The sequence below is a fragment of the Eptatretus burgeri genome, chromosome 2, assembly GCF_056783735.1.
Source record: "Eptatretus burgeri isolate ZD-2024b chromosome 2, Ebu_testis_v1, whole genome shotgun sequence".
NCBI lineage: Eukaryota > Metazoa > Chordata > Myxini > Myxiniformes > Myxinidae > Eptatretus > Eptatretus burgeri.
In genome coordinates this window covers 96164723-96191708 of record NC_140962.1, presented here as the reverse complement: position 1 = coordinate 96191708, position 26986 = coordinate 96164723, and the positions used below count along the sequence as shown (strand labels likewise).

Here is a 26986-nt window from a genome sequence, read left to right as displayed (position 1 = left end):
GTGAAGTAGGCAGGAGAAATGACTCGAGGCGGCCTGCACGTCAAGTCGGCGATCGACTCTTATGAGGAGGTGATTCTGCCGTGAGAAAAACGGCAGTCGGCTTTGAGAGGCGAGTGTAGAAAAGGAAAGAAAAGGTGATTCTGCAGAGAAAGAAACTGAGAGGACGGAGTTGAGAAGTCGGGCGTCGAGGCGGGAAGGCAAGAGAGGAAACGACGGAGCCTCTGACGGTCTCTACTCACCTCACGGCTCGACGACGTCTTGGAATCCCATGGACCCAGACTGCGGAGCTCGGCACCTCGATTCGGCCTTGTCTGGTGAACAGGCCAGGCCTGGATTTGTATGCTTGACCTTGAGAGAGATCAGCTGAAACCCATCGTCGATATAACGGTCTTGTGCCGTCGACATTGCGCGGAGCCAGAATGCACTGAGGAGGGCATGCGCACGCGGTGCCGAGAGAAGAAAGAGTATGGCGCGCCATCTTGCCACGCGGCATGTTCGAGCTGGGGGCTCGAATCTATGGACGTCCGCTTGTTACGAGCGACATTCGTGCTTTTGACACTTTCCTCTCGTCCATGAAACATCACCAAGTACTCTGTCTTGCATGCATGCTGTCTGTCTGTCTGTCTTGTTTGCATGTTGTTAAAGGCATATCTCAGTAGGGACCCCCTCGAAACCTGTAATCTGTAGTTCCCTTGTTAAGAACGGGTTAAAGATTGTTAAGAAAAACATTGTCGTGAATGTTTTGCTTGTGTCGTGTTCCCCGATGTTCCCCAATAAATCTGGTTGGTTCGTATGAAGTTGCCGCTATGGATCAATTTGTGTCGCGTTGAGGAACGATCCGTTCAATTGGTATGTAAAACCAAAATGGTTACAGACTGGCAGAAAACGCTCGGCATCTGACACAACCAGTCTGTAACCGGAGTTCTATTTCTCCAACTGGTAAGGTGGAAGGATTACGTTGGTATCGCGATTGAAGACGCGTGACCCGAGGCCTGTGCCGAGCCAGCTGGCGTTATAAACCCTGGAGACGGCCAGAGTGGGGTGAGAATACCTCCGTCGCTGAATCCTTAACAATATATATATATATATATATATATATATATATATATATATATATATATATATATATATATATATATATATATATATATATATATATCCCTGTGTCGTAAGAAACGACCAGGGTTGCGTCAGGAAGGGCATCCTGCATAAAACATGTGCCAAATCACTATGCGGATCATACGGATGATCTGCTGTGGCGACCCCTAACGGGAGCAGCCGAAAGAAGAAGATATATGTTTATTTATATATATATATATATATATATTGTCGCGAATTCGCGCCCGCCGGCGTGCGAGCGGCCACGTAACTCGAATCGCGGCACGTCGCCCACCGGACGGACAATTCTGTCGTGACCCTCTCGGACTAACGCCGGGAACTAGTCACGGGTGGGCCTTTCGGCCTCACCACGATCGTGCGAATCGGCCCCCCGCATGGAATAGGGTTGTTCGCCAAATTCGACCTACCTAAGTACCCACACGGAGGGTAGACCGGGCGATCGCACCTCGCCGCAGGTCGACTCCGGACACGGGCCGCTTTAAGCGACCTGTTCCGTACTATCGGGATAACCGAGCGGTGTTATGGTCAACCTCGACGGTTCCGATTAATTATCGGGCGTATTTAGCCCACTACCAACCCTTTACGTGAAGTAAGATGGAGATTCAATTTAAGAAAAGACGAAGCGAAACGGGAAAAACAGTTCAACATGAGGCACATTTATTCCGCGGCACACGGAGAGCACACATATACAATTACAACAATTATGCAACAAAAGAAACACAATGCAGATCTACTACCGACTACGCGAGCACACGGCAACGCTTACACAGTTTTACTTTACAGACGGCGCCGACAACAAATATACTCAAAAGCAAAAGAAAAGGGGCTACCCTCTACGACAAGGGGGCAGACGGGCCTGGGGGCGCGAGACTGGGTAGAGCCTACCCGTCTTGTGATGAGCCGCAAATGTCGCGGCGGTGCCCCGACTCCGCGCTCCTCCGCGGGTTTCGTTGGCACTGCTTGGAATGGGGTGGGAACGGGCCCCCTTTTCGCACTATCTCAGCGCGGGGGGAAACAGGGGGGTTGTTGCTCTGGGGAAAGAGGATAGCTGGCTTGCTTGGGTCCTGCGACGAGCGACTCCACTGCGACCTCGAACGCGTTCCCGGCTTCCCCTCTCTGCAGCTCCCCGACAGACTCCGAACCCCGACAGACCGACTCTCCTCCAGACCCGTCTTGACTGCTGCTGCCACACTCCGCCACCGCCACACCTCTCCAACTCGCCCGAGCCCAAAACTCCGACTGCCTCCAACTGCTTCCGACCCAAAACAAAACTGCCGCTGCCACACTTCGCCGCCGCCACACCTCTCCAACTCGCCCGAGCCCAAAACAGAAACTGATTGAATTCGCCCCGCGCTCGGCGCTTTATATTACGGCAGGAGAATCCATATGCAAATTTCCAGATCAGGATGGGCTCGGGGGCGGAGCCACGCTCGCCCATTGGATGGAGGAAAAGTGGGCATGAACCTCCCCTGATCCTCGAATTTGCATATATCGATTTACTCTGACGCGCCTGGAGGCGGGGCCAAATCGCCCTGTGCTTAATGATTGGAGGGATCGGAAGTGGGCGTGTATCATTCCTGATCCGACCTTTCCTCGGAAAGGCCGCTTTTTGCACCCGCGGCTCAGCGCGCGTCCCGCACGAGGCCAGGACAGCCTGACGCTCGGTGCCCACAAGCGGTGCGGGAATGGCGGCAGAAGGAGGAGAGGTGAAGGTGGTGGAGGGTTTATTGTGGCGGTGATGGCCATGGCGACACTTGGAATGGCGGTGATGCGATGTTTACGGGAGCGAGCCGTGATGGTAAAGGTCGTGGCTGTTGGCGTTGTTGTTGTTGTGAAGCGGCGTTGCGGTTGGTGGTTGTTGTGTGATGGCGGTTGAGACGTGGTTGGCTCAAAATAAAGATAGAACAGAAAAACAGAAGATCTTAAAGGGTCGCAGCCCGAATGAATCACATTTATTCCCTCTAAACAATGGGTTTGGGCTAACTACACATGTACTTACAGAGATATCTCACCTACAGGACCTGAATGGTGGTTTGTGAATTTCCTCAACCACAACAATATATTTATATATATATATATATATATATATATATATATATATATATATATATATATATATATATATATATATATATATATATATATATATATATATATATATATATATATATATACATATATATATATATATATATATATATATATATATATATATATACATACATATACGTATATGTATATCTTTATATAAATATGTATATGTATCTGTATGTATGATTTCTTTTTTATCTGCAATTGTTTATTTATTCTATGCTTTAATTTCAGAGTACATTGAAACATTAAACTGCTTAAATTTGAGTAAACACTGGAAAAATAGGGGTGTTCTAAAACTTTTGACCGGTAGTGTATATATGTATATATGTGTATACGTGTATACATATATATATTAGGGTGGTCCAAAAAAGTCGAAAAAAAAACAGAATGTTGCTCCACAAGCTTAAAATTATTCTAATATGATCCAGTAACGCGTATAATTTTTTTTTAGCTAGATCGGAGGTGATTTAGAGGTCGCTCCATATGACGACTTTTGTCTCATGACTTGAATAAATTAGGGTATGGTCAGATACGATTACGGGTACTTCTGGATGTCCGAGGTGGAAATGGAGTGCATTTTCGAACTCTATGGGGTCGATTGACTCTAAGAAATGACTGCACCGACATTGAATTCACTACCATTTCGAAAATATGACCTAAAACAAGATTTATCATTACTGGAGTTGAGTAACTAATCCTACTCATTTCGATATTTTCTAATCTATAATTAATTTGTTGTCCGTCTAAACATTTCTTGGAGTAAATCGACCCCACTGAGTTTGAAAATGCAGTCCATTTTCACCTAGGAAGTTCAGAAGTGTATGGATTCACATCTCAACATACCCTAATCTATCTATAATTCCAGCAATCTCTGTGTGTCTGTCTCTTTGTCTGTTTGTCTGCGACCGCAGTTTCTCGACAACTGCTGGTCCGATCGGATTGAAACTTGCCAGGAATATTGCTGGGGACCTGCGGATGTGCCTTTTCGAGGTTTGATATTAATCGGATAAGCGGTTCCCAAGTTACGGCCATTTATCTGTCGACCAATGACAAGACACGGTGATATGACATCACAAATGACATCACAATTGATGTTTATTTATTTATTTATTTATTTTATTGGTTTGCACGATTGACGGTTCGATCTGATTGAAACTTGCCAGGAATATTGCTGGGGACCCGCGGATGTGCCTTTTCGAGGTTTGATATTAATCGGATAAGCGGTTCCCAAGTTACGGCCATTTATCTGTCGACCAATGACAAGACACGGTGCTATGACATCACGAATGACGTCACAATTAATGTTTGTTTATTTATTTATTTATTTTTGCTCGATTGACGGTCCGATCTGATTGAAACTTGCCAGGAATATTGCTGGGGACCCGCGGATGTGCCTTTTCGAGGTTTGATATTAATTGGACGAGCAGTTCCCAAGTTACGGCCATTTATCTGTCGACCAATATCTGCGAGAGAGGGGGATGGTAGAGGGGGGGATGAGAGTGGGGGCGAGAGAGGAGGGGGAGAGATGAAGGGCGAGACTAGGGGGGATAGAGAGGGGGCATGAGAGACGGGGCATGAGAGAGGGGGGATGAGAGTAGGGGGGATGAGAGTAGGGGGTGAGAGAGGGCTGCAGATACTGGCACGCCCCTACGGGCCCGTACTAGTTTAATATAATAATAACTAAATAATTAACTGTCATATTTTTCGTGAATCATTGAATCTAAAACACTGGATGTTGGGCCGGCTAGAAATAAGTTCAGGCGGGAGTGGAGACAGCAATAGAGGCGGAGATGATAGTGGTATTTGGTAAATGAGACGAAATATTCTAATAGTTTGTAATTCCATTGATTGAAAAATTAGGGTATGGTCAGATACGATTACATGCACTTCTCTACTTTCTCGGTGAAAATGGACTGCATTTTCGAACTCAGTGGGGTTGATTGACTCTAAGAAATGTTTAGATGGACAACAAATTAATTATAGATTAGAAAATATCGAAATGAGTAGGATTAGTTACTCAACTCCAGTAATGATAAACCTTGTTTTATGTCATATTTTCGAAATGGTAGTGAATTAAATGTCGGTGCAGTCATTTCTTAGAGTAAATCGACCCCATAGAGTTCGAAAATGCACTCCATTTCCACCTCGGACATCCATAAGTACCCGTAATCGTACCTGACCATACCCTAATTTAACCAACTCATGAAACTAAAAGTCATCATATGGAGCAACCTCTAAATCACCTCCGATCAACTTAAATTTTTTATGCGCGTTATTGAATCATAGTGGAATAATTTAAGGCTTGTGGAGATAACATCTGAATTTTTTATATTTTTTTTGCTGTTTTTGGACCACCCTAATATATATATATATATATATATATATATATATATATATATATATATATATATATATATATATGTATATGTATAAATGTATGTATGTATGTTACTATTTTCCCAATGGGTGAACATAATGTATGGCCTAGATTTGCCATGCTGGTGGAAACTTGAAAAAGGTACCAACAACATAAGGTAATAAATGTTTTAGCTTCATTATTGTTCACAATAATGTTTGCATGAAAGGTATAAATAAACACAGAAGGCCACAGATCCATGATGAAAGACCAAACTATGAAACAAATTAATATGAATAAGTACCCCCACGATGAAACTTTGTTTCTGTGAATCTATGGCCAGGGTGTTCAGAATTTCACAAACACGGAGAGGTGATGGAGAGGAGAACTTCAAGGAACTTTGACGTAGGAGGAAGCCATTTGACCCATCATGCCTGTGTTGCATCACCACCATATTCATTAAACTTATCAATTTAAATTGGGTGGGGGCGAGGGTGAAACTTATCAATTTAAATTGGGTGGGGGCGAGGGTGAAACTTATCAATTTAAATTGGGGGGGGGGGGTGTGAAACTTATCGATTTCAATTGGGGGTGGGGGTGAAACATCAATTTAAATTGGGGGGGGGGGTGAAACTTATGGAGGAGAGGTCGGTCAGAGAACAGTGGTGCAGCAGGCCTTGATATCACCAGTGTGATGTGTGTGTACATTTATATATTACTAAAACTCTCATCTTGTTTGTATGTATCTGTATGTATGATTTCTTTTTCATTACTAAAACTCTCATCTTCACTGGGAAGAATCACATAACCCTCAGAAAGTATCTGGAAATTAAAATATCCGAAAATAAGTGCAGTCTTTTTGTGCTCACTGCAGATGAGCGACCCGAGACAATGGGGAAGTACGGTTCATTATTGCTTGCAATGTGTAAGGATCCTCCACTGGTGTGTGTGTGTGTATACGTGTATATATTTCATAAACAGGAATAAATTCCTGTGTGGGGTTTGTGTGAAAAAAATTATGATTCAGCCCAGGACTCAAACCCAAGGGCTGCACCACTTAGACAGCCCACTGAGCTATTGAGTCTTCGGATGTTGTCAGAAATTTCTCGCACCAACACTGCAAGCGTGTGTGCGCGCGTGTGTGTGTGCGCGCGCGTGTGTGTGTGTAGATGTGAGCGACCAGAGACTGAGGAAGCACGGTTTAGAAATACCATGTTGTTAGTGTTAATAAAACATCAAAACGTTTTTTTCCTGAAAGACCATTTATTGCCGTTTTGATGAAGCTCCTGTGTTCTCAGCATTTTATTTTATTTTTTCAATCGTTTGACAACATTTTCCACTGAACACCAAAGAAACTCCTCTGGCAAATCGGCAAAAATATTGTGGATATAACTTTCAAATTCGTTGGAACTTAGCGGGTTTGTTGGCAAACACATTACACTTTTCCTTTTGCCCATCTCCACAAAGAAAAAATTTCACCTCGGGTTAAATCAGGCCTCCTGGCATGGCCACTTTTTTCTGCCTCATAACCCCATGTATCTCAGCTGTGGAAAGTGGGTGTCCAACCAATTACAAAGTTCATTGGAGAAGTGCGGAGGGGCACCATTTGCATAAAAATCATTTAATCTGTGCTGTCCCATTGCTTAATTTTTGGAAAAAGGAAATTTTTAAGCATTTCCGAGTCAAGTATACCTGTCCATTCGTTGTATCGCGGAGGATGTAAGATCCAATGAGTTGGGTTGAATCCCGCATAAAGGAACTTGGACACAGGGGCAGGTCATTTGGCTCATCATGCCTGTGCTTTATCCACATCCCCATTCATCTTGTATATTTATTCATTGCCTATAATAACTAACCTATTCTTTACTATTCACTTAATTTTACTGGGAGGGAGGGGAAGGGGGTGGGGCAGTGTTTTAGGTCAGAGTTTGGGTAGGAATTTGTCATTTGTTCAGGGTGTCAGTGATAACTGCCTCCTCTCCACAAAAGACTCTTTGGGATCTTTATGGTGTACCAAGGAGCATGGATAGCAGTTGATTCGTCTGGCTTAGTGTCCATCCGAGAGACGGCACACACATTGATGCATTGTCCTGCCTGCAAAACACAAGGATGGCAGTTTATACTTGGGTTGGGATTCAAACTCAGATTACACAACATGGATAGAAGTACCCATACCTATGCGCTATTGTGCCATGGTAATTCACAGGAATGGTCCCGTTCCATGTGAACCACCACGAAATTTGAAAGCTCCCTTCTAAATGACATTATTTTGCTTGGTTATGATTCAATTTGTTTATTTAATGCCTCCAAATACTTTGAATTCCTGTGGCTTGTGGTCCCTTTCATTGATTGGACTTGCATGTACTGACGATCTGTTAATATGCTACCCAAAAACATATAATAACCATCCTCTTACTATACAACAAATGTCATGACGCATCACTTAATATTTGTGAAATGGTTTAAAGTACAGCTTCTAAGCAGTATGTGCATGCATAGTGTATTTGCTGTGCGCTTCGAAACAACTATTGTATGTGATTGTGTGTAACAATAATGATTGAAACATCACACCATCAGCATATAGACTGCTGTTTGAGTTTTGTGTTCAATATTGTCATTTACAAGGTTATTTATAGAATCTGTGTCATCAGGAAAAGGCTTAGTTTTGTCTGATTGTTTCCCTTTAAGCCAGTCTTTTTTCTGTGATTAGACACAATGTACTGACACATACCACCTGCTCATGTATTAATTTAATTATTTACACGTAATGTTGGTCTGAAGCACACGAACATTCGAATGCACAGTTTGTACAAATCAATGAAATGTTTGAGAACACCATTCACAGGACACAATATATGCGTTTGAACATTTTAATTTATTTTCCAGCATTTTGCTGGTAGGTGTGACGATACTGTCCTGCTACTCCATCCACCTGCTGCTGGTCACCTCGGATACTGCTGGTGAGTGTGCGCTGCCAAAAGTCGTTAAAACAGATGAAATATTAACACACAATGAATAAGTTACTGTGCCGTTGTATCCATGTGGTAGTGCTCTGTGCAGTGTTGCTGTAAGTTGTGGAGTAAAGTACACCACGTGCTTTAAATAGAAAACTGTTCATGTTAATCCTGCCGTCTGTTTCCCAGCTTTTCAGCCTAAGTGCTGTTGGCGACACCAGCATCTGCCCGAGTGCAGGAAATAGGTTTTTAAATTAACTGGCTCGCTTGTTACCATGTGCAATGTTTTGGTTTTGCCACTGTTGTTGGGAATGTAGTGAAAAGGTGGGAACAAAGTGGAATTATTTTTGTATACAAAGTCCAGATTCAAGGAAGCGTGAGTTTGTTAACCTTTTGGTTCTCATTGCGGCATCAGAGGCGGCATTAGATTTGCTCAGGCCATGCTCTTTCACGGGACCCCGAGACAACAAGGGGCCCCACACGACCGATCGTGGTTCATAATCTTTTGAGACGCAGTCCCCGAGTGTAGGGTCTCACTTTGCCGACAAAACATATAAACTTGTGAGTGGTGATAAACACAGCACAAAGGGAATGCTCCATCTCAAGGAAAGAAAGCGGTCACATAATGAATCGATTTTAAAATGTTTTCCCCTTGATGTTTAACTGGACAGGACTATTACAAAATTAAGGAGTGAGGTTAGTGGAGAAAGCAAGTGGAATAATAATTATGTTTAATGTACACAAATGCAACAATAATCACAATAAAATTTGTACAATTCCTCATGTTAATACATATCAATATTGTTTCGGAAATCCACACTACAATTTATTGTACGATTACACGATCACAAAACAAACCCTCATTAGTAAATGGACTAACACATGCGCATGGTGGAACGTTTAGGTTTTTAAAATCAGAGTACCTGTCCCAAAGATGAAATGAAACTACTGCAGCGGTGCTGAAAACCGGAAAAAGCCCAAGAACTGTGAAAATGGTTGAAAAATCACCCGAAATTAACTTTTTTGTTTCACAAACAGCAGAACCACAAAAGGGTTCTTGGCTTAGCACAAGTGCTGGGATGTGTTATGATACCCATCAGCTCATAGAATCCTCGCCAAGTGGCTTTAGGCACTCCAACAACATGGTTGATAAGGAACGGCTAACTCTGCAAGCAAGAGCAAGCTGACCGGTAATGAAACACACCCTTGGATCAGTTTTTTTGCATGAGTTTGTGTTTGCGGCTGGTGGTGAAATTAAGGGACGTTAAGTGGGGGAGGGGGGGGTTATTCATGTAAAATAATTTGAAATTTATCAATAGGAGCAGGGTATCACATTATCATCCTTTTTATTACTGCAAATTATATACATCGACGTCAGACACAGACAGACAGACACCAAATTGCATGTTTTTGTGTGATGACAGAGCTCATGAGGACCCCACTGGGCCACTTTGCCTTTTGCATTGCGCCCCCAAATGACTAACGCCGCCTCTGATTGCAATGTCGTTTGTGATGTGTTGAAAACATCTGATCTTTCAGTTGCAAAAGGAAAAGTTGTGAAACATCTGCTGATATTCGCATGCCACGGATTGTTATGTAACATTAACAAACTTGATACGAGGAAAGCTTGGAGATTGGAAAGCTTGGAATCATCATGCTTTTGTCATAATGCACTTTCAGCATTCCCATGCATTTATTGTCCCCCGCCCATCCAACAAGGTTGGAGACTGGGGACATTAAAACGAGCTCCATCCAACCGATCATCTGTCCATGTACTTTTGTGCATGTGATATTTCAAAAACCGTTGAACATTTAGCTTTCATATTGCAAATATCTATTCCCCATAACATTATCTCAACCTGATTAGATTATGGTGGTGATTGGCTGAATTATTTTCCCATGACAACCATCTTAGTAACGTGGCTTGTGTACGCGATATTTCAAAAACCATTCAAAATTTAGCTTTCATATTACACAGATCTATTCCTCATACCATCCAAAAGGCAGGGGACCGAGAATACCATGTTTCCTTGTTTTACTAGAAGTACCCTCCTCCTGAGGGAGCGGCCAGGGCAGGTCATGTTGTTATCCTTGATATTAATGCCAATTAATATGACTTATTAATTATTGGTAATATTGTTATTACCGAACATGCGAAGTGAAAAGTGTGTTTAAGCAATTGGTTTGTCTGTCTGTCTCTCTGTCTGTCTATGGATGTTAGATTATGATCGAGAAACTACTTGATTTCAATTGAATTGTATATTTTGAACACTGTAGAACATGAATCAGAACATGAACGGAACACGAACCGAAAGTTTTAGCAGTATATCAGTTCTGAATTTGGTAAATTGTATGAAATCTCGTCCACACATGTACACAGGGGTAAGGTTGTTTTTTTTTGTAACTTTGCCTGCTTGTCTTGCAGTCAAACTAAATTGAAAATCATTACAAACGGGAGACGTACTGTGTGTGGGGACGTCATAACGGATACAAATAACAGGCATGAATCACGAATTTAACGTGTTAAAGATAGAATATAAACGGCGAGAAATTTCCGAATTTGTTTCACTGCAGCCTTTAAAACTTTCATTTTATTTCAATAGTATTATATACTTGAACACTGGAAGCCTGGTGTTGGCGCAGTGGTTAGGGCAGCAGCTTGGGATCCAAGAGGTCCTGAGTTCAAGCCCCGTTGAGCCACTGAATTAATACACCAGGGGGTTGACTCAGCCTGTCATCCTTCCGAGGTCGGCGAAGTGAGTACCAGTGTACTGGGCCGGTGTATACCCCGGTTAAAATAGGTGCACCAGATCCCTGTGTCGTAAGAGGCGACCAGGGTTGCGTCAGGAAGGGCATCCGGCGTAAAATATGTGCCAAATCACTATGCGGATCATACGGATGATCCGCTGTGGCGACCCCTAACGGGAGCAGCCGAAAGAAGAAGAAGAAGTATTATATACTTGAACACTGCAGAATACAAATCATTTGGTTGGCACTACTTCACAAAATGTCCAGTTTAGTCGTACTTGGACAACATTTTACACCATTTTATGCCATCTTGACCAATCAAATTTGCTGCTTTTTGCCGCACCCTGAATGCTCTCAGCATTTGGGAATATCGAGATTCAGACAAAATTGTGGCTCCTAGGAAATGCAGATCTTTCCAAAAAGACAAAGCAAGAGTGTGAAGACTTTTCCCATATCTTTTTTTCTCAAGGCTGCGTGGGGTAAGGTGTTCTGTGAACTATAGTTATTAATATTATTTTATAATCATGTGAATATTATTACTGTGCCATTATCATTTTTGTTGTTATTAACCCCCGTTGGACTTAGTCCGAAACGGGGGCTTATGGATTTGGTCTCGGTGTGGGTGCGTGCATGTGTGCGTCCGCAACCATATCCCGGACTTGTCCGGACTGATTTTATTTGTACTTGGCAAAAAGACAACGCATGATGGTATACATATGCACATCATTTTTTGTCCGACATCAGATCCAAGATGGCCGACTGGTGGCCATTTTAGTTGTTAAAAAAAAAACCGTGTCGATCACATGCTCAACAATTTCTCAGACATGCATTTCCTGATGTTGTTCCAACTTGGCACACATATAAAGAAAGATCGCTTACATAAGCAGGCAATTATTTTTTGAGATCATATCCAAGATGGCCAACTGGCACCATTTTAAGTTGTAAAAAAAACCCGATGTTGAACATGCCCTCAACCATTTCTCGGACATGCATTTACCAATATTGTTCAAACTTGGCACACCGACAAAGAATAATGGTTTACATAAGTACATCTTTTTTTTTTTTGAGATCAGATCCAAGATGGCCGACTGGCGGCCATTTTCGTTTTAAAAATAAATCCGATGTTGAACACGTCCTCAACCATTTCTCAGACATGCATATACAGATTGTGTTTAAACTTGGCACACAGATAATGTGTGATGGCAAAAAAAATTTCAAGGTCAGGTTCAAGATGGCCGACTGGTGGCCATTTTAGTTGTACAAAACCCGATGTCAACACATCCTCAACCATTTCTCAGACATGCCTTTGTCGATGTTGTTTAAACTTGGCAAACAGATAAAGAATGATGGTTTACCATGTTTCCATCGTTTTTTTTTTGGTTTGAGATCAGATCCAATGTAGCCGACTGGTGGCCACTTTGTTACTTAAATGTGTCCCCAAACATTTCTCCGACATGCATGGTCCGAATTTGTTCAAACATATCAAAAGCACATTACACAATGGCACACACTTGCACTTAACTTTATTTTGCGATCTGATCAAAGATGGCCGACTGGTAGACTGGCGGCCATTTTAGTTGTACAAAACCCAATGTTGAACACGTCCTCAACCATTTCTCGGATCTGCATTTACCGATGCTGTTCAAACTTGTCACCTGGATAATGAATGATGGCTTACATATTTACGTCTTTTTTTTTTTCTTCCAATATCAGATCCAAGATGGCCGACTGGTTGCCATTTTGTTGCTTAAATGTGTCCCCAACCAATTCTCAGACATTCATAGTCCATTTTTATTCAAACTTGGCATAAGCACAGCACATGATGGCATAGATGTGCTCCTCACTTTATTTTGCGATCTGATCAAAGATGGCTGACTGGGAGACAGGAGGCCATTTTCGTTGTACATAAATATGGGCTATCCCTTTAACTTCATACAGCAAAATTACCTAAACAACATGTCTCTGACAATTGATGTCTTTTTCACTTGTTACTTTTGTTATTAGAAGTGGGTTTGGAAAAACTCCACGATTAAAAAAAACAAGGATAGAGCATGAACAAACCATTGGTTGGCAACCATGATGTTGGCATAGACGGGCCCAATGGCCTCCTCCTGTGTTGGTTCCTTGTAAGGGAACATAATTATATCATTAACTGAGGAGGACAACTCATTCCAAAGTCTATGATGAAATCGCTCGACGGTGAGCCAGAGGCTGAAGGCTGTTCGTAATTGAGCTGTTGCCAATCTATCACAGGCCTCACCTGGGCTTTGTAAACAATAAGAACTTGCCTCGATGTAAAATACTTCCTGGCTCTAAAGATGAAGCCAAGCTTCCTGGAAGCCTTTCTTGCAATGTTGATGATATGAGGGTTCCATGAAAGGATAGATGAAACCTCGACACCAAACATGTCATTGGCCGAGGATTAGTTAAGTTGTTTGCAAAGTATGTGAATCGGAGGAATCTTGGTCTTATTAGAGATGAGAAGGGACTGCATTTTTTTTTTTTGGTTGAAAGTTATGACGTTATCTGAGCCCTATTTCAAAATGTAATCCAAATCAGAGTTTCGTGAGTTCGAGGTTGCGAAGTGGTCAGCAGGACGTGAATGGGAGAAAGCTGCCTCAGATTTGTAACCAGTAGAGGAGTGGATAGTGGAGTCATCAGAAAATTAGTGGGTAGGGTTAGCTGTGGCAAAACGGTCATTGATGAAAAGCAGGAATAGGGTGGGTGAGATGACTAATGCTTGGGGCACACTGCAGTTTATTGGGAGACTTTTATAAAGAGCACCATCTACACTTGCAAAGATGGAGTGCTTCGAGAGAAAGCTGTTGACCCACATGATCAGATTGTGATTAGGCAGTTTGGAAAGAAGGATTTTGTGCCAAACCTTGTCAAAAGCTTTACTTATGTCGAGTGTAACCACTTGACTCTCCCCAAAGGATTTGAAAGTTGAAGACCACTCGTGCATAACTAAGGTCAGCAAATCTTCTGTCGGCCTGGCTTTTCAAAAATGATATTGTCGTCAATGGAGCAGAGAGGAGGACTCGAGGTGAGAAGGAAGTTTCGTGTTTATGATGTTTTCCATGACCTTGGCGATTATAGGTGTAAGAGCTATTGTGCAGTAAGTACCTAGCAGGGTTCAACAAATTGCCCTTATTTGGTACTGAGTACACAGAAGCATGTGGGGGGATAGGGTCCTGAGAAGTAGGATAATCTGTACAACTTTGCAAGGACAGTAGCCAGTTCTGTGGCACACCTTTTCAAGAATACTGCAGAAACTCAATCAGGTCCACCAGCTTTACTGATGTAAAATACCAAAAGGGTTTGACACATTTCCGGTATGGCATGTTCATAGCAGTGGCAGGATAGCTGAGAGTTTTGTGAGTAGTGACGAGATTTGAGCTGGCTCCAAATCGGGTGACAAATGTGTCCGTTTTGGACTTCAGATAACTGGAGACAGAGCTGTCTGCATTGATGAGCAGAGGAAAGAATGATTTTGAAGTTGTGAGAAATAGGTTTGCCAAGGACCAGAAATAAATACTTGAAGAGCAAGATGCCAACTTATCTGATATGTATTGGATCTTATCTGAAGGTTGACAGATACGTTTGCTTTGATTATACTGTATGTTGAAATGGGTATTCAAGGTTTTCTTAAAAGGGGCACACTTCCCAACATTGTGATAGAGATTTGTATGATTTATAATAGCAGGACATTGGTGATCTAAGCATTTGGGAGATAACAGGCTACCTTATCATTTGGGGGCAGCTGGCAAGAATGTCAAGAGGTACACACACTCTCCTCTAAGTTGTCTAGCCTGGGTTCAAATCCTGACCCGGCTCTAAACTGTCATCTTGATGTTTCATAGGCAGGATGGTGATTCATCAATGTGTGTGCGTCCCTCGGATGGACGTTAAACTGGTATCCCTTCTGCCAGCATTAGTTGGTGGACGTTAAAGATCCCACAGTATCCTTCGAGAAGAGTAGGCGAGCTGTTGCCGGCACAATGGCCAATTTTTAATTCCTGCCTTCACCTACAGAGGACACTGCACAAGCGGCACAGCTGCATCCTCAGCCAGTGATGCTACCCTGCAGCCTTATGCTGCATACTAAAGAAGAAGAACCATTTGGGATCAGTGCTCTAACGATTTGGGAGATAACAGATGGCATGTGGTATGTACAAGGTCATACCTGGGAGAATTCCTGCTATGATTGCGACAGCAGTGAAAGAAGCTTCTGGAGAAAACATGTCTTTCTATGGATATTCTGAGTAAAACATACATAGGCCAGCCCAAACAGCAGAGACAAATTGACAAAGGATGCATAAATGAGCAAGTGTGGCTTGGTATTAAAAAAAAAGGTCTGTTGGTGATGATACAATGGTCAAAAGGGCTCAGTGGTTCAATAATAGAGGCTTGGTTATAGAAATGGGCCTTGGTGTTGACAAATTCAGAATGTCAGGGTGATCTTTCGATTGGTCTGGAATGTGTGGGGTCTTTCATGAGCTGTGTTGGGTCATTAAGGGTAGCAAAGGTTTCAGCTTCCATGCAATGCTGATCTGTAAATGAAGAATGCACAATCCAATTGGAATTGTTAACATTGAAGTAACCAAGTATGATGTTACTCAGAGGCAAGGATTGCTGTATGGACTCAATTGAGGTAACTAAAACGGCACTCGGTAGAGTGCATACCTCCGCCACACTGGACAGTTTACGTTTTATAGCCCACTGATAGGCCGGATCTGCATCTATACCTGAACCAAAATCGAATCGGTTTGTTATTGTCAACTACCAAACTCATCCACCAAGTTTTGTCATAATCCATCCACATCGTTTTGAAATATCATGCTATATATCGTTTTTGGCCCAATCTCCTAATGGTGAAGATTCACTTAAAAAAAAAATATATATATATATATATGTCGGATCAGGATCTGGATCTGCATCTTTACCAAAATCGAATCACAATTAGTCCTTGTCAAACACCCAACCTGTCCACAAAGTTTCATTAAAATCCGTTCATAACTTTTTGAGATATCCTGCTCACACACAGACAGATAGATAAACGTGGTGAAAACATAACCTCCGTCCACCTTCAGTGGCGGATGTAATCAGATGATCAAAGAGTGCAAGATGTTTGTCCCCATTCTGACAGCAGTAAATCCAGCAGATGCATTTTGTAGAACCTCAAATACAAACTTTTAGCCAGAGGAGTTAAAATCTTGATTTTGGAAGGTTCAAGATTGTGGATCCCAACAACTGGAATGTCAGAATGGATATATGAGCAACGTTGCGAGACAAGCTTGCAAAGTCAATGAACAAAAACAGACGAATTCCTTGAAATATATGTCAATAGTCAGAAAAAAGTTGGATTTAGACCAATTGGAGAGTGAGATGAAAAAAAAATTTGTTATAATATAGTTGAACATTGACAATCATGAGTGAAAGTGAATTCATTTCCATGAGATCGATACCGGATGCATTAAATTTTTAAATTAGAAACTGCAAATCGCAACATCATGAATGTGGATTAAAGCAATTGATTCATCGCTACGTTCAAAAACCTTTAACGGGAATTTTGAATATTGTTAATAGGCCACACTTTGCCGACAACTCTATTTTAAAATGTATGTTATTTAACGAAACGAATACTTGATATTGTGTTGATTTTTAAACAGTCCCTGACCTACCTGTGTGTATATATTTAGCTCTTTTCATTTTATTTTTTTCCTAGGAACAAAGTCGTATGAACAGCTTGGTTACATTACCGGAAGACGTCCAGTTCAGCTCATCTCTGCCGGAGCTATCATAATGCAAAATATCGGAGGTTGGTTCGTACCTTTAGACAACAGCTTTTGCAGGAGATTGATTCACACTCCCTTTTTTCTTTATTCTTCGACATTTCCCTCTCAAAACGTTTACCTTTTAGTGCTGTGTTAATTTGTGTTTCTAATATATTACCTTGAAATAAATTTATCAACCAGGTAAACTTTATCCTCCACTCCTCTCCTCTAAACACACCTTTTTGAGATTGCATCATTGTTCCTTCTAAGTATAAACGGCTGTATAAGACTGTTGGCCATCTAATGCAGGCTCTTTGGCTTACAGCAACATTGGCTGGGAAATAGTGGTTCTGCCATAAAAGAAAGGTGTAACTCGATGACAGTCCTTTTGAAGGTTCCTCTCCTACGGGAGATTTAACTACTTGACTTGCCGCGTTCTCGGTCTCAGCCTGTCTTTGACTCTCTGTCTCTCTTTCTCTCTCTTTCTGGCAGCGATGTCCAGCTACCTGTTCATTATTAAGTATGAACTTCCTGCCGTCATTCAAGGCTTCTGCTCGGATGACGTCATTCAACAACAGTACGTCGTGCCGCTATAAGGCTGTTTTATTACATTTCCTGGTTTTATCTAATGGTTCAAAAATAACCAATAGCTTCATAAAAAGCTATACCTGACATAAACTAATTATCAAAAGTATTGGGACAGTAAGGAAATGTGCAATGCTATTAATTGACGATTGCTTCCTTGATTCATAATGGGGTATAACTCAGCAACACTTGGTGTGAATGTTGGTTGGTGTCAAATGTATTATTGCAACTTTCCTCCCTCAGAGCATTTCCAAATCAAAGTTCTGTGTTGTGTTGTGCTAACTCTGGCCCTCGGGTGTCATTCCAAGATGTTTTCCAGTAGTTTAAGTGGGTGCTATTTAGGATACTGAGCTGGTACCTGCATATTTTCAATTCCTCTGAGACAGCGGTATGACATGATTCACTGGCATGCTCGTCGATGTCATGACCCTAATCGTTGTATTGCATTAATGTCAATAGTGCACTGGTGGCTAAAATATCATCATAAAATGTTTTTATCGAGCACATTATGTTTTGCAGGCTGGATTTTAAAAAATGCACATGTAGATCGGAAGAAATTGCATTTGTCACTTCTTTGATTTGAGGGCTATACATGTAATGTATTCAACAACGACAATATCTCTCTCTCTCTCTCTCTCTCTCTCTCTCTCTCTCTCTCTCTCTCTCTCTCTCTCTCTCTCTCTCTCTCTCTCTCTCTCATTCTCTCTCTCTCTCTCATTCTCTCTCTCTCTCTCATTCTCTCTCTCTCTGTCTCTCTCTCTCTCTCTCTCTCTCTCTCTCTCTCTCTCTCTCGCTCTCTCATTCTCTCTCTCTCTCTCTCATTCTCCCATTCTCGCTCTCATTCGCTCTCTCTCATTCTCCCATTCTTTCATTCTCGCTCTCTCATTCTCTCCTGTCTCTGTCTCTGTCTCTCTCGCTCTCTCATTCTCTCTCCCCAAACTTCCTGAGCCACTATTTACTCTACTTCCACTTCCCTCATATCTTCGCTTTTTTTCACTTAATCTCCCTCCACAATTGCACATAAATACTCTTACATGGCATGTACCAAACCATATTGTACTTTCTTTATTATAAGATTGTAAAATATTTTGAGAGTGGCTTCATGGTGATGTGGGTAAAGCCTCGATACAGTGCCCTCATTGGTGTGGGTTTGATTGTCATGGCTGATAAAGACAGAAATTCCTGTAGCCTATGATGACAATGTGGTGACCGATCCAGGATTGGATTCCGATGGCTACTCGAGGCAGGAATTTCTGTACCATGTGGCAGTGGTGACCCATCAAGGACACGGAAACATTTATGACTTGTGAACGTCCCATGCACTGTAAAGATTATGGGCTTCCACCACCAATTATTATGGGCTGACAATGTATCTCAAAAGTATCAAACATGCCTTTGAGTCTCCACGTTCCTTATTTAATCCCTGGCAAGGTCACATAAGCTGTAACTTTATGTTCTGAATGCGGTACTAGCTGGAGATGCTACATCTCCGAATGTGCTGTCTTTTGGATGCAAAGCAGATGTATTATCTGCACGTTGGCTTGGTGAGTTATGACCTCTCTGAGTAGGCCACTGTGCACTAGTACTCAAGGCAAACTTTCTGCTTGTGTTAATCTTTATAATTTACACTCAAATCTAGTAGATGGGAGTGCTGGGTTTGAAGATGGCACAGGCTTATTGGAACAAATGGTCTCCTTCTGCCTGTTTCCTTGTTGTATAGCTCATAATTTCACAATACAGTGTAATTTTCAGATCACTGTATTTTAAAAAGAGGGCTCGCAATATAATATTGAATGACGAACTAATCTTACTGATGAAGACTGATTAATTATCTATGCTGGCGGACAGGTAGAGCAATGGATGAAATGAACACGACATTGATTGAGGTATGCTCACTCCCATGGGAAGCAAGAAGAAGCTGACGTTTCGGGTGTTAACCCTTCATCAGAACAAAAGAGTGCCCTCAAAAGAGCCCTTTCTTGCTCTGACGAAGGGTTAATGGCCGAAACCTCAGCTTACTCTTGCTTCCCACGGTGATGAGCATACATCGATCATTGATTGTCCTGTTGATTTCAACCCTTGTTCTACATGTCTGCCAACTCGGATCGACACTATTCTTCACCAGCAAGACCAGTTCGTCATTCTACATTGAGTGTCCTGCGACCACCAATCCCAAGATGCCTTGCAACATGATGCTTTGACTTTTTTTTTTTTTTTTCTGGATAACTTTTGAATATCCAATCGAAAGAAATATTTTGCAAACACCTTTGCAGTGAGATCCATTTTAAACAGCGATATTTACATGAGCAAGTAGAAGAAGCAAGAATCAAATGCAAAACTTATTTCCAAACGTTGAAGTTTTTTGGGTTTTTATCCCCCGCCGCGTGGCGGAAGGGGGATATTGTTTTTTTTTTGCAACCTCTAGGCCCACAAGAAGTGATGTAATATGTAGAAGATATGGTGATAATTATTTATCTTCCCATTCTATCTATCAATATTCTTTTTTTCCACCACATATCTTCCCTTCATTCGATTCTCTTCTGATGTCCTGCTTCTTCCTCGAACACACTTGCACGTAATTCAAATTTGGGAGCTGTGAAATATTACATGGGAAAATGTTTACTCACGCAGGACAATTTGATTTTTCAAACTGGCCGTTCCTGTTGTTACCAGACCTTGGTTTCTCACTGGAGACTACCTCGTTATCCTTGTGAGCATCGGCATAATTCTGCCTCTCTGCTGCATGAAGAACATTGGTAGGTTTGCATGCGGAAACGGTGCAAACTGTTTCAGATGTCGTGTTTAATATCCCTCGGGTCTGATGTGCCTGCATGTGACAACATCCTCACTCACACGGTAAAATGATGTGGTTTATTAATACGGTGGAACGTTAGGGAATGTTATTTCCCTTGTAAGCAGATGGTCCTCAGTTGAAAACTTGTAACCTTTGACCCTAATCCTCACCCATTCATGGGGGCTGGGACATCGCGAAACATGCTTGCCTGTGGACCGTGCCGTAAAATCAGCCGTCTCATTTGCATTTCGATTCTGGGAATTAAAGATCCCATGATATTTCCCATCTTAGGCCTGGAGGAATTCTGCCCTTCTGATCCAGTGTCAGCATGGCGGAGGGGAGGGCAGACTGTGTCTTTTTAGTCGTTCCATGTAATGTCAAAATGTTGCAGTCATTCGGAGATGCACAATGCCTGTATATGGCTACCCTCAAATTAAAAAATAAAAAAAAATTGATGGGGAATTCAATAAAGTTGAATTAACCTTTCACACGATGACTTGGTGAAAAGTTTGATTTGATCACCATTTTATTTTGTACTGTTTTTCTAATATGTTTGGTTTGCTTGTTAACTGGTTCATGGAAGTTTTGTTGTTTTTTCCTTCTTTTTGCTGATGCCAAAACACGAGCAGCTGGAGTTGTTTGGGGGTGATTTCATACAAAAAGGTCCATTTCACAATTTGTACAATTTAATTATTGCTTTTGTGTACATGCTTGAGGAGTTAGTTATCGTTTTCTTTTTTTTCTTTCTTTCTTTTACTTCTCCCTGGGATGTAAAATATTCTATATTTATAGAACCTCATTGCGCAAGTGTCTCGAAACAAACAAACAAACTTTAAAAATTGCACAGCTGAGACTACCTCATCATCCTTGTGAGCATCGGCATAATTCTGCGTCTCAGCTACATGAAGAACATCGGGAGGCTTGCATGTAGAACTTGTCCATTTTGTCACCATTTTGTCCACCAGTGATGGCTTCCATTTAAAACGACGCTGACATTGGCTTTTGTCGTTAGTTCGAGGTTCAGATTTATGTCCAACCAGTGAAGATTTTTCATCCACAATGAAGCATGTCAAATGAGCTAATATCTCTCATTTTAATGTTTGGGAACCTCATGTGCAATCTCATTAAATAATTGTTTAGTTCCGAGGTCCTGTTTTGGGCCTAAGGTTGCTTTTGTTTCTTCAGGTTACCTTGGCTATACCAGCACCTTCTCTGTTTGCTGTATGGTTTTCTTTGAGGCTGTGGTAAGTCATAATGATCACATGGCTATATTGGAGAGCAGTCACCTGACACTCTTGGTTGTTTAGCTCTTCTATGAATCTTGATAAATGCGTTGGAATAAATGTCCATCTGAATGCTTGAAACTGTTTTGATTTGGGGGTAAACATTCCGCTTCTTTAAAACGAGAGGCTTACAAGGAAAGTCAGATTATTCTTCCTTTTTAAATGATGAATATTTATAAAAGGAAGAGTTGATGAAACTAAAATTAATTTTTTTAAAAAAAATAAACTAAAAGATGTCCACAAACGAAACACTCACAAAAGTTCAAGACGTGTGAAATAAAAGTATGATGTAACTTATAGATAAATAAACATATTTTCTTGCTAATTATTTACACTTGTAAAATGAAAAATATGATATTGTCGCATGTGCGGCCTCCGCCCATGACGGCAAACGATTAGAGGTGTGAACTGCACGCGCCGGTAATGAATATCCCAAGGATCGTCGGCTTGTGGCCCAATTTAGACAGCGTTACTCCTGTGCAGTACACCCTCAACATGCGTGTCTAACACGTGTGACTCGCCAAACAAAGGGAACACCATAATTGATTTATTTCCCTCCAGAGGTTTCAAATTTACCGAGACGTTAGTGTCGGAAAGACGGCAGGAACAGACACACACCTGTGGTTCAAGAAATATAAATAATTTAATGAAGGCACAGGACAGTACGAAAATGGAATCCTAAATGAAAACACAATTAACTAGAATGGCAGTTGAGAGAGTGTATACTTCCGTCATGCTGGACAGTTTACATTAGTATTCCACTGATGGGGCAGATCTGCATCCGGATCATTCGTCCTTGTCACCTACCCAACTCATCCACAAAGTTCCACAACTTTTTTTTAATATCATGCTGAATATCATTTTGGCCCCATCTCTCAATGGTGAAGAATCAAAAAAAAAAAAAATTCTTGTATTTTTTTAAATCTTCACTAAAATCGAATCAATTCATCCTTGTCACAAACCCAACATGTCTACCAAGTTTCGTCAGAATCCGTCCATAACTTTTTGAAACAGACAAACAGACAGGAGTGAAAACATAACCTCCGTCCACATTTGTTGGCGGAGGTAACAAGCACAATAACTTGATAAACAAGCAAACAAACTAACCCCAACAACAGATCGATCGACAAACACAACAACCATACACACAGAACCAGGCGAGTAATGAAAAAGCAGGCAAGGGGTGAATGCAACACGTGGCACCCAAGTAAGTAGAAATGCATTTCAGGCATGCACAGGAAGGCTGCAAGAGAGAAGAGACAGAGAGACACCGCCAGCATCCCAGAGACTATAAGAGAGTGAGAGCAATGTGGGTCGCTGCTTTCATTGTCTGGTCCCCTCTTTTTCCCTCTCCAACTGTTTATACTGGTTCCTAAAGGATGGTGGCTAATGGTGTAATGCCCTTATTCATGGCAACAGCATCAGCCAATGAACAGCTCCGAGCCCACTCATGAGCTGCCTTGCTCATGAGCAATCAGGGTTAGTCAAGCAGGAAGGCCCATCCCTTACTGGTGGAAAACGAGAGGGCTGGTGCTTCTTCCCCTTACCGTGTGTGTGTGTGTGTGTGTGTGTGTGTGTGTGTGTGTGTGTGTGTGTGTGTGTGTGTGTGTGTGTGTGTGTGTGTGTGTGTGAGAGAGAGAGAGAGAGAGAGAGAGAGAGAGAGAGAGAGAGAGAGAGAGAGAGAGAGAGAGAGAGAGAGAGAGAGAGAGAGAGAGAGAGAGAGAGAGAGAGAGAGAGAGAGAGAGAGAGAGAGAGAGAGAGAGAGAGAGAGAGAGAGAGAGAGAGAGAGAGAGAGATAGATAGATAGATAGATAGATAGATAGATAGATAGATAGATAGATAGATAGATAGATATAGAGATATAGAGATATAGAGATATGTGCCATGGCATTGATATGGGAAACACCTGAAGCACCCTCCACTTACCCGGTTCAACACAATACACGTGACAGGACATTCTTCACCTCATCTAAAATGGACAAGGCCCGTTTCTCGTACAATACGCGACTTTTGAAATTGCGTATGAATGCTAAATGAGAGCGTGCGTGTTAGCATGAAATCCGCAATTCAAATAATCATCTTTAAACAAACAACATTTTTAGTATTTAAACGAAAGTGGCAATTTCAGTATAGTTAACCATAATCATTCTGTTCCTGAATGAAAATCGGACTCATGGAAATAGAGGAAATACGACAAATATCCTTTGAGATTGAGGTGTTGATTTCCTAGAATTTCGTGTTCATATAATTACATTTCCTGCCGCAGTGAATATATATTTAGAAAAACACCCTCCCCCACCTTCTGACATGATTAATCATAAATATTATCATTTTAAACTTACCCTGTACATTCACAAGCCCCAGATATCTCCTTCCGATTGGTGTTCCGAAGCACCCAAATCAGATACACAGTGGATCCGAAGATACACGAAGCACCCAAATCAGATACACAGTGGATCCGAAGATACACGAAGCACCCAAATCAGATCCGAAGCACCTTACAGCTTGGTAGCGATCCGTCGGGGATTTGTGTAGCAACCACCCTCCACCCGGGCCTTGCCGGCCCACATGGTCAGGAGTGTGCAGTACGAGCAGCTTCCCGTTCGGCAAGCTGAGAAGGTTTTCCAAGTCTTTTGTTGTGCAGAGGCACAGCCCTTTCTCTCAAGTACTTTTCCAAGTATTTTCAGCTTATTTCAGAAACTTGGTCAGCCATTGTAACTAACAATCCGTATCTACCACAGACTATATGATGCCCTGAACGCCGGCATTTCCTGTGGTTTTTATGAATGCGTGCGGAGCATTCTGGGGCGGAATACATCATTTAGAAAGTTGTGTATTATCCTATATACATGTTCAAAAGTTCTATAAACAACATGAACATAAAATAAATATGACTGGTGTTGGCTTAATGGCCTGGGTGGTGGGCTAGTGATCCTAGGATCCTGAGTTCAAATCCCACTTGGCTGTTGAATTAATACCAGGTGGGGTTGACTCTGTCTGTTATCCTTCCGAGGTCGGCAAAATGAGTGCCAGCTTGCTGGTATCCTGTGTCGGAGTGACAACCCGTCCAGGATTGTGTCCAATCGCCAAGGAGACTGCTTCGGCAGCACCAACGCTCTGCACAGAGTATGGTCCCTGATGGATGGATGGATGGATGGACACAAATGGTGCTAAGGCCTTAAATTCTAACTATTGCCCTGACATCATAAACCTAACACAAGCCCCTCCCTTAGATCTTAGTCTCCTTCAAAGGCCAAGCCTTACCACTTAACGTTTCATTCTCTAATTATCTTAACTCTTCAGAGGAGCCAGTGGAAGATGAGGCCATCTCGAATTGAACTAAACACACTTCAACACATATTTAAAGTTCATGATTTCAAAAATAAATCCTGTTCTCCTCCCCCACTCACCCTCTTCCAGGTCTTTTGGAGGGAAATAATCGTCGGGGCGGGGAGAGAAAATTGGCATCAAAACACAAACATTTCTTTTTTGATGTACTCGAATCTTTACAGAGCGTTGGTGCTGGTGAAGCAGTTTCTTGGCAAGGGTTATATTGGGTAAGCCTGGTGTTGGCTCAGTGGTTAGGGTAGCGGCTTGGGATCCAAGGGTCCTGAGTTCAAGCCCCGTTGGCCACTGAATTAATACACACCAGGGGGTTGACTCAGCCTGTCATCCTTCCGAGGTCGGCAAATTGAGTACCAGCTTGCTGGGATAATTGAGCCATTCGAGTATTCTGCGACGGAGTGGCGACCTGTCCAGGATTGTGCCCAACAGCCCAAACTGCTTTGGCAGCACCGACACTCTCTGTAGAGAGTATGGTTCCAATTATTATTATTATATTGGGTGGTTTGCCATTGCCTTCCCAGCATTATTTGTCTGTGCTCTATCTTTTTAATGCCGAGTGTCAAGCAAAGAAGCAGCACGTACCATTAAAAAAAAATCTTTGCTATGACTCAGCCGGGGTTTGAACCTCCCAGGCTCAGACGGTCACGATTATGCCACCCAGTCTGGTTAACAAAAACCCAGACCCACTTTAATGATAATTTAACCACTGCAAATCCGATTTCAAATTGACCGCGTAACCCAGTCAATGCCATCACAATCTGTTCCGGCTTGGTTCGGTCGAGCCGAAATCCCATTTGAAATCTTCCCCAACCAATTACATGGGCTCCATTCCTTCCAAAGCACGAATAGAAGTTCATGTAACCGAATGTAACCTTTGATATGCAACACATAAACATATTTCAATTGTTCTTTATTCCTGCAAGGCCATGGCATTCATTTTAAAACTGCATTGTGGTCACTACCTAGGCAGCCAAGAGATCCTAAAATTAGGTGGTGGGCATGTGACGTGTGTGGCATCCGCAGGGCAAAACAAAGTCCCAATTTGAGGGAAATCACAAGCTCCCCATCCATCCCATCTCCCAACACCAATGCAGCTCCGTTGCTGTGTCCTCAGAGGGGTCATCCAAATGGCCTTCCATGGTTGCCAGGCGTCTCCCTATCCTGTGGCCAATCGAACCCACCCCTCCCCATGACGGATTCCCCATTTACAGTCAAGGGGAGGAGGCAAGGCATGTGAAGGCGTGCCCCGACATGGATGTGGGGGATGACTGGAGCCCGTCCCTCTCGTCTGGCTTTCGCCCGGTTCAACATGATAGAGTGACAGGACATCCTTAACTTTTTTAGTTGAAAAAGGACAAGACCCATCTCTCTAAATGGGTCACAAGTCAGACAATTATCCTGAAAACACATTATTAATACATGGTCAGAAGTCCTATAAGCTTCATGAACACAAACTCTGCTATGGCCTTGAATTTCAACTACTGCTTGCTTCCCCATAGAACATAACAATATGAACGTTGGTGTGTCTTGGACAATTGTGAATATCTTGTACAGAGGAATTTAACACCCATCGTAATACTCATGGTGATTTTACATTATGTTTTGTGGAACTTGAATCATGTCTTACTACCAATACTCAACGTGTCATGGAATTGTTGGAACAAAGTTTTGGCCCGAAAATGGTGCACGACCTTCGCTTAAGCCATCGTTCTGATGACCCACATTGACATTCCTGTGTAATTTTTCATTGGCGTGTGAATAATCTGTGAATTGTTCTCAGGATCATGTAGCTGTTACAAACTCAGACTAATGTTCAGGCAAACCTGGGTATTACACATTTCTAATATTACGGTCTTCATTTTCACATTTCCAATTTTCGCTTGCATCGTTTTCAGTGCCACCAAAAATCAGATGTCATTTTGATTCTGCTT

General features: G+C 42.1%; 1 protein-coding gene across 3 annotated transcripts in view; it reads left to right on the top strand.

The window, feature by feature from the left end:
- The window catches only part of LOC147032621 (sodium-coupled neutral amino acid symporter 2-like), a 66311-nt gene that overhangs the window by 24220 nt on the left and 15105 nt on the right, over nucleotides 1-26986 (top strand). For all 3 annotated transcript variants that reach the window (XM_085870390.1, XM_085870389.1, XM_085870391.1), the window contains 5 exons: nucleotides 8456-8529; nucleotides 17000-17092; nucleotides 17541-17625; nucleotides 20307-20389; nucleotides 21613-21671. In XM_085870390.1, coding sequence (XP_085726516.1) covers nucleotides 8456-8529; nucleotides 17000-17092; nucleotides 17541-17625; nucleotides 20307-20389; nucleotides 21613-21671 — 394 coding nt within the window. The remainder of the gene's footprint in view (nucleotides 1-8455; nucleotides 8530-16999; nucleotides 17093-17540; nucleotides 17626-20306; nucleotides 20390-21612; nucleotides 21672-26986) is intronic.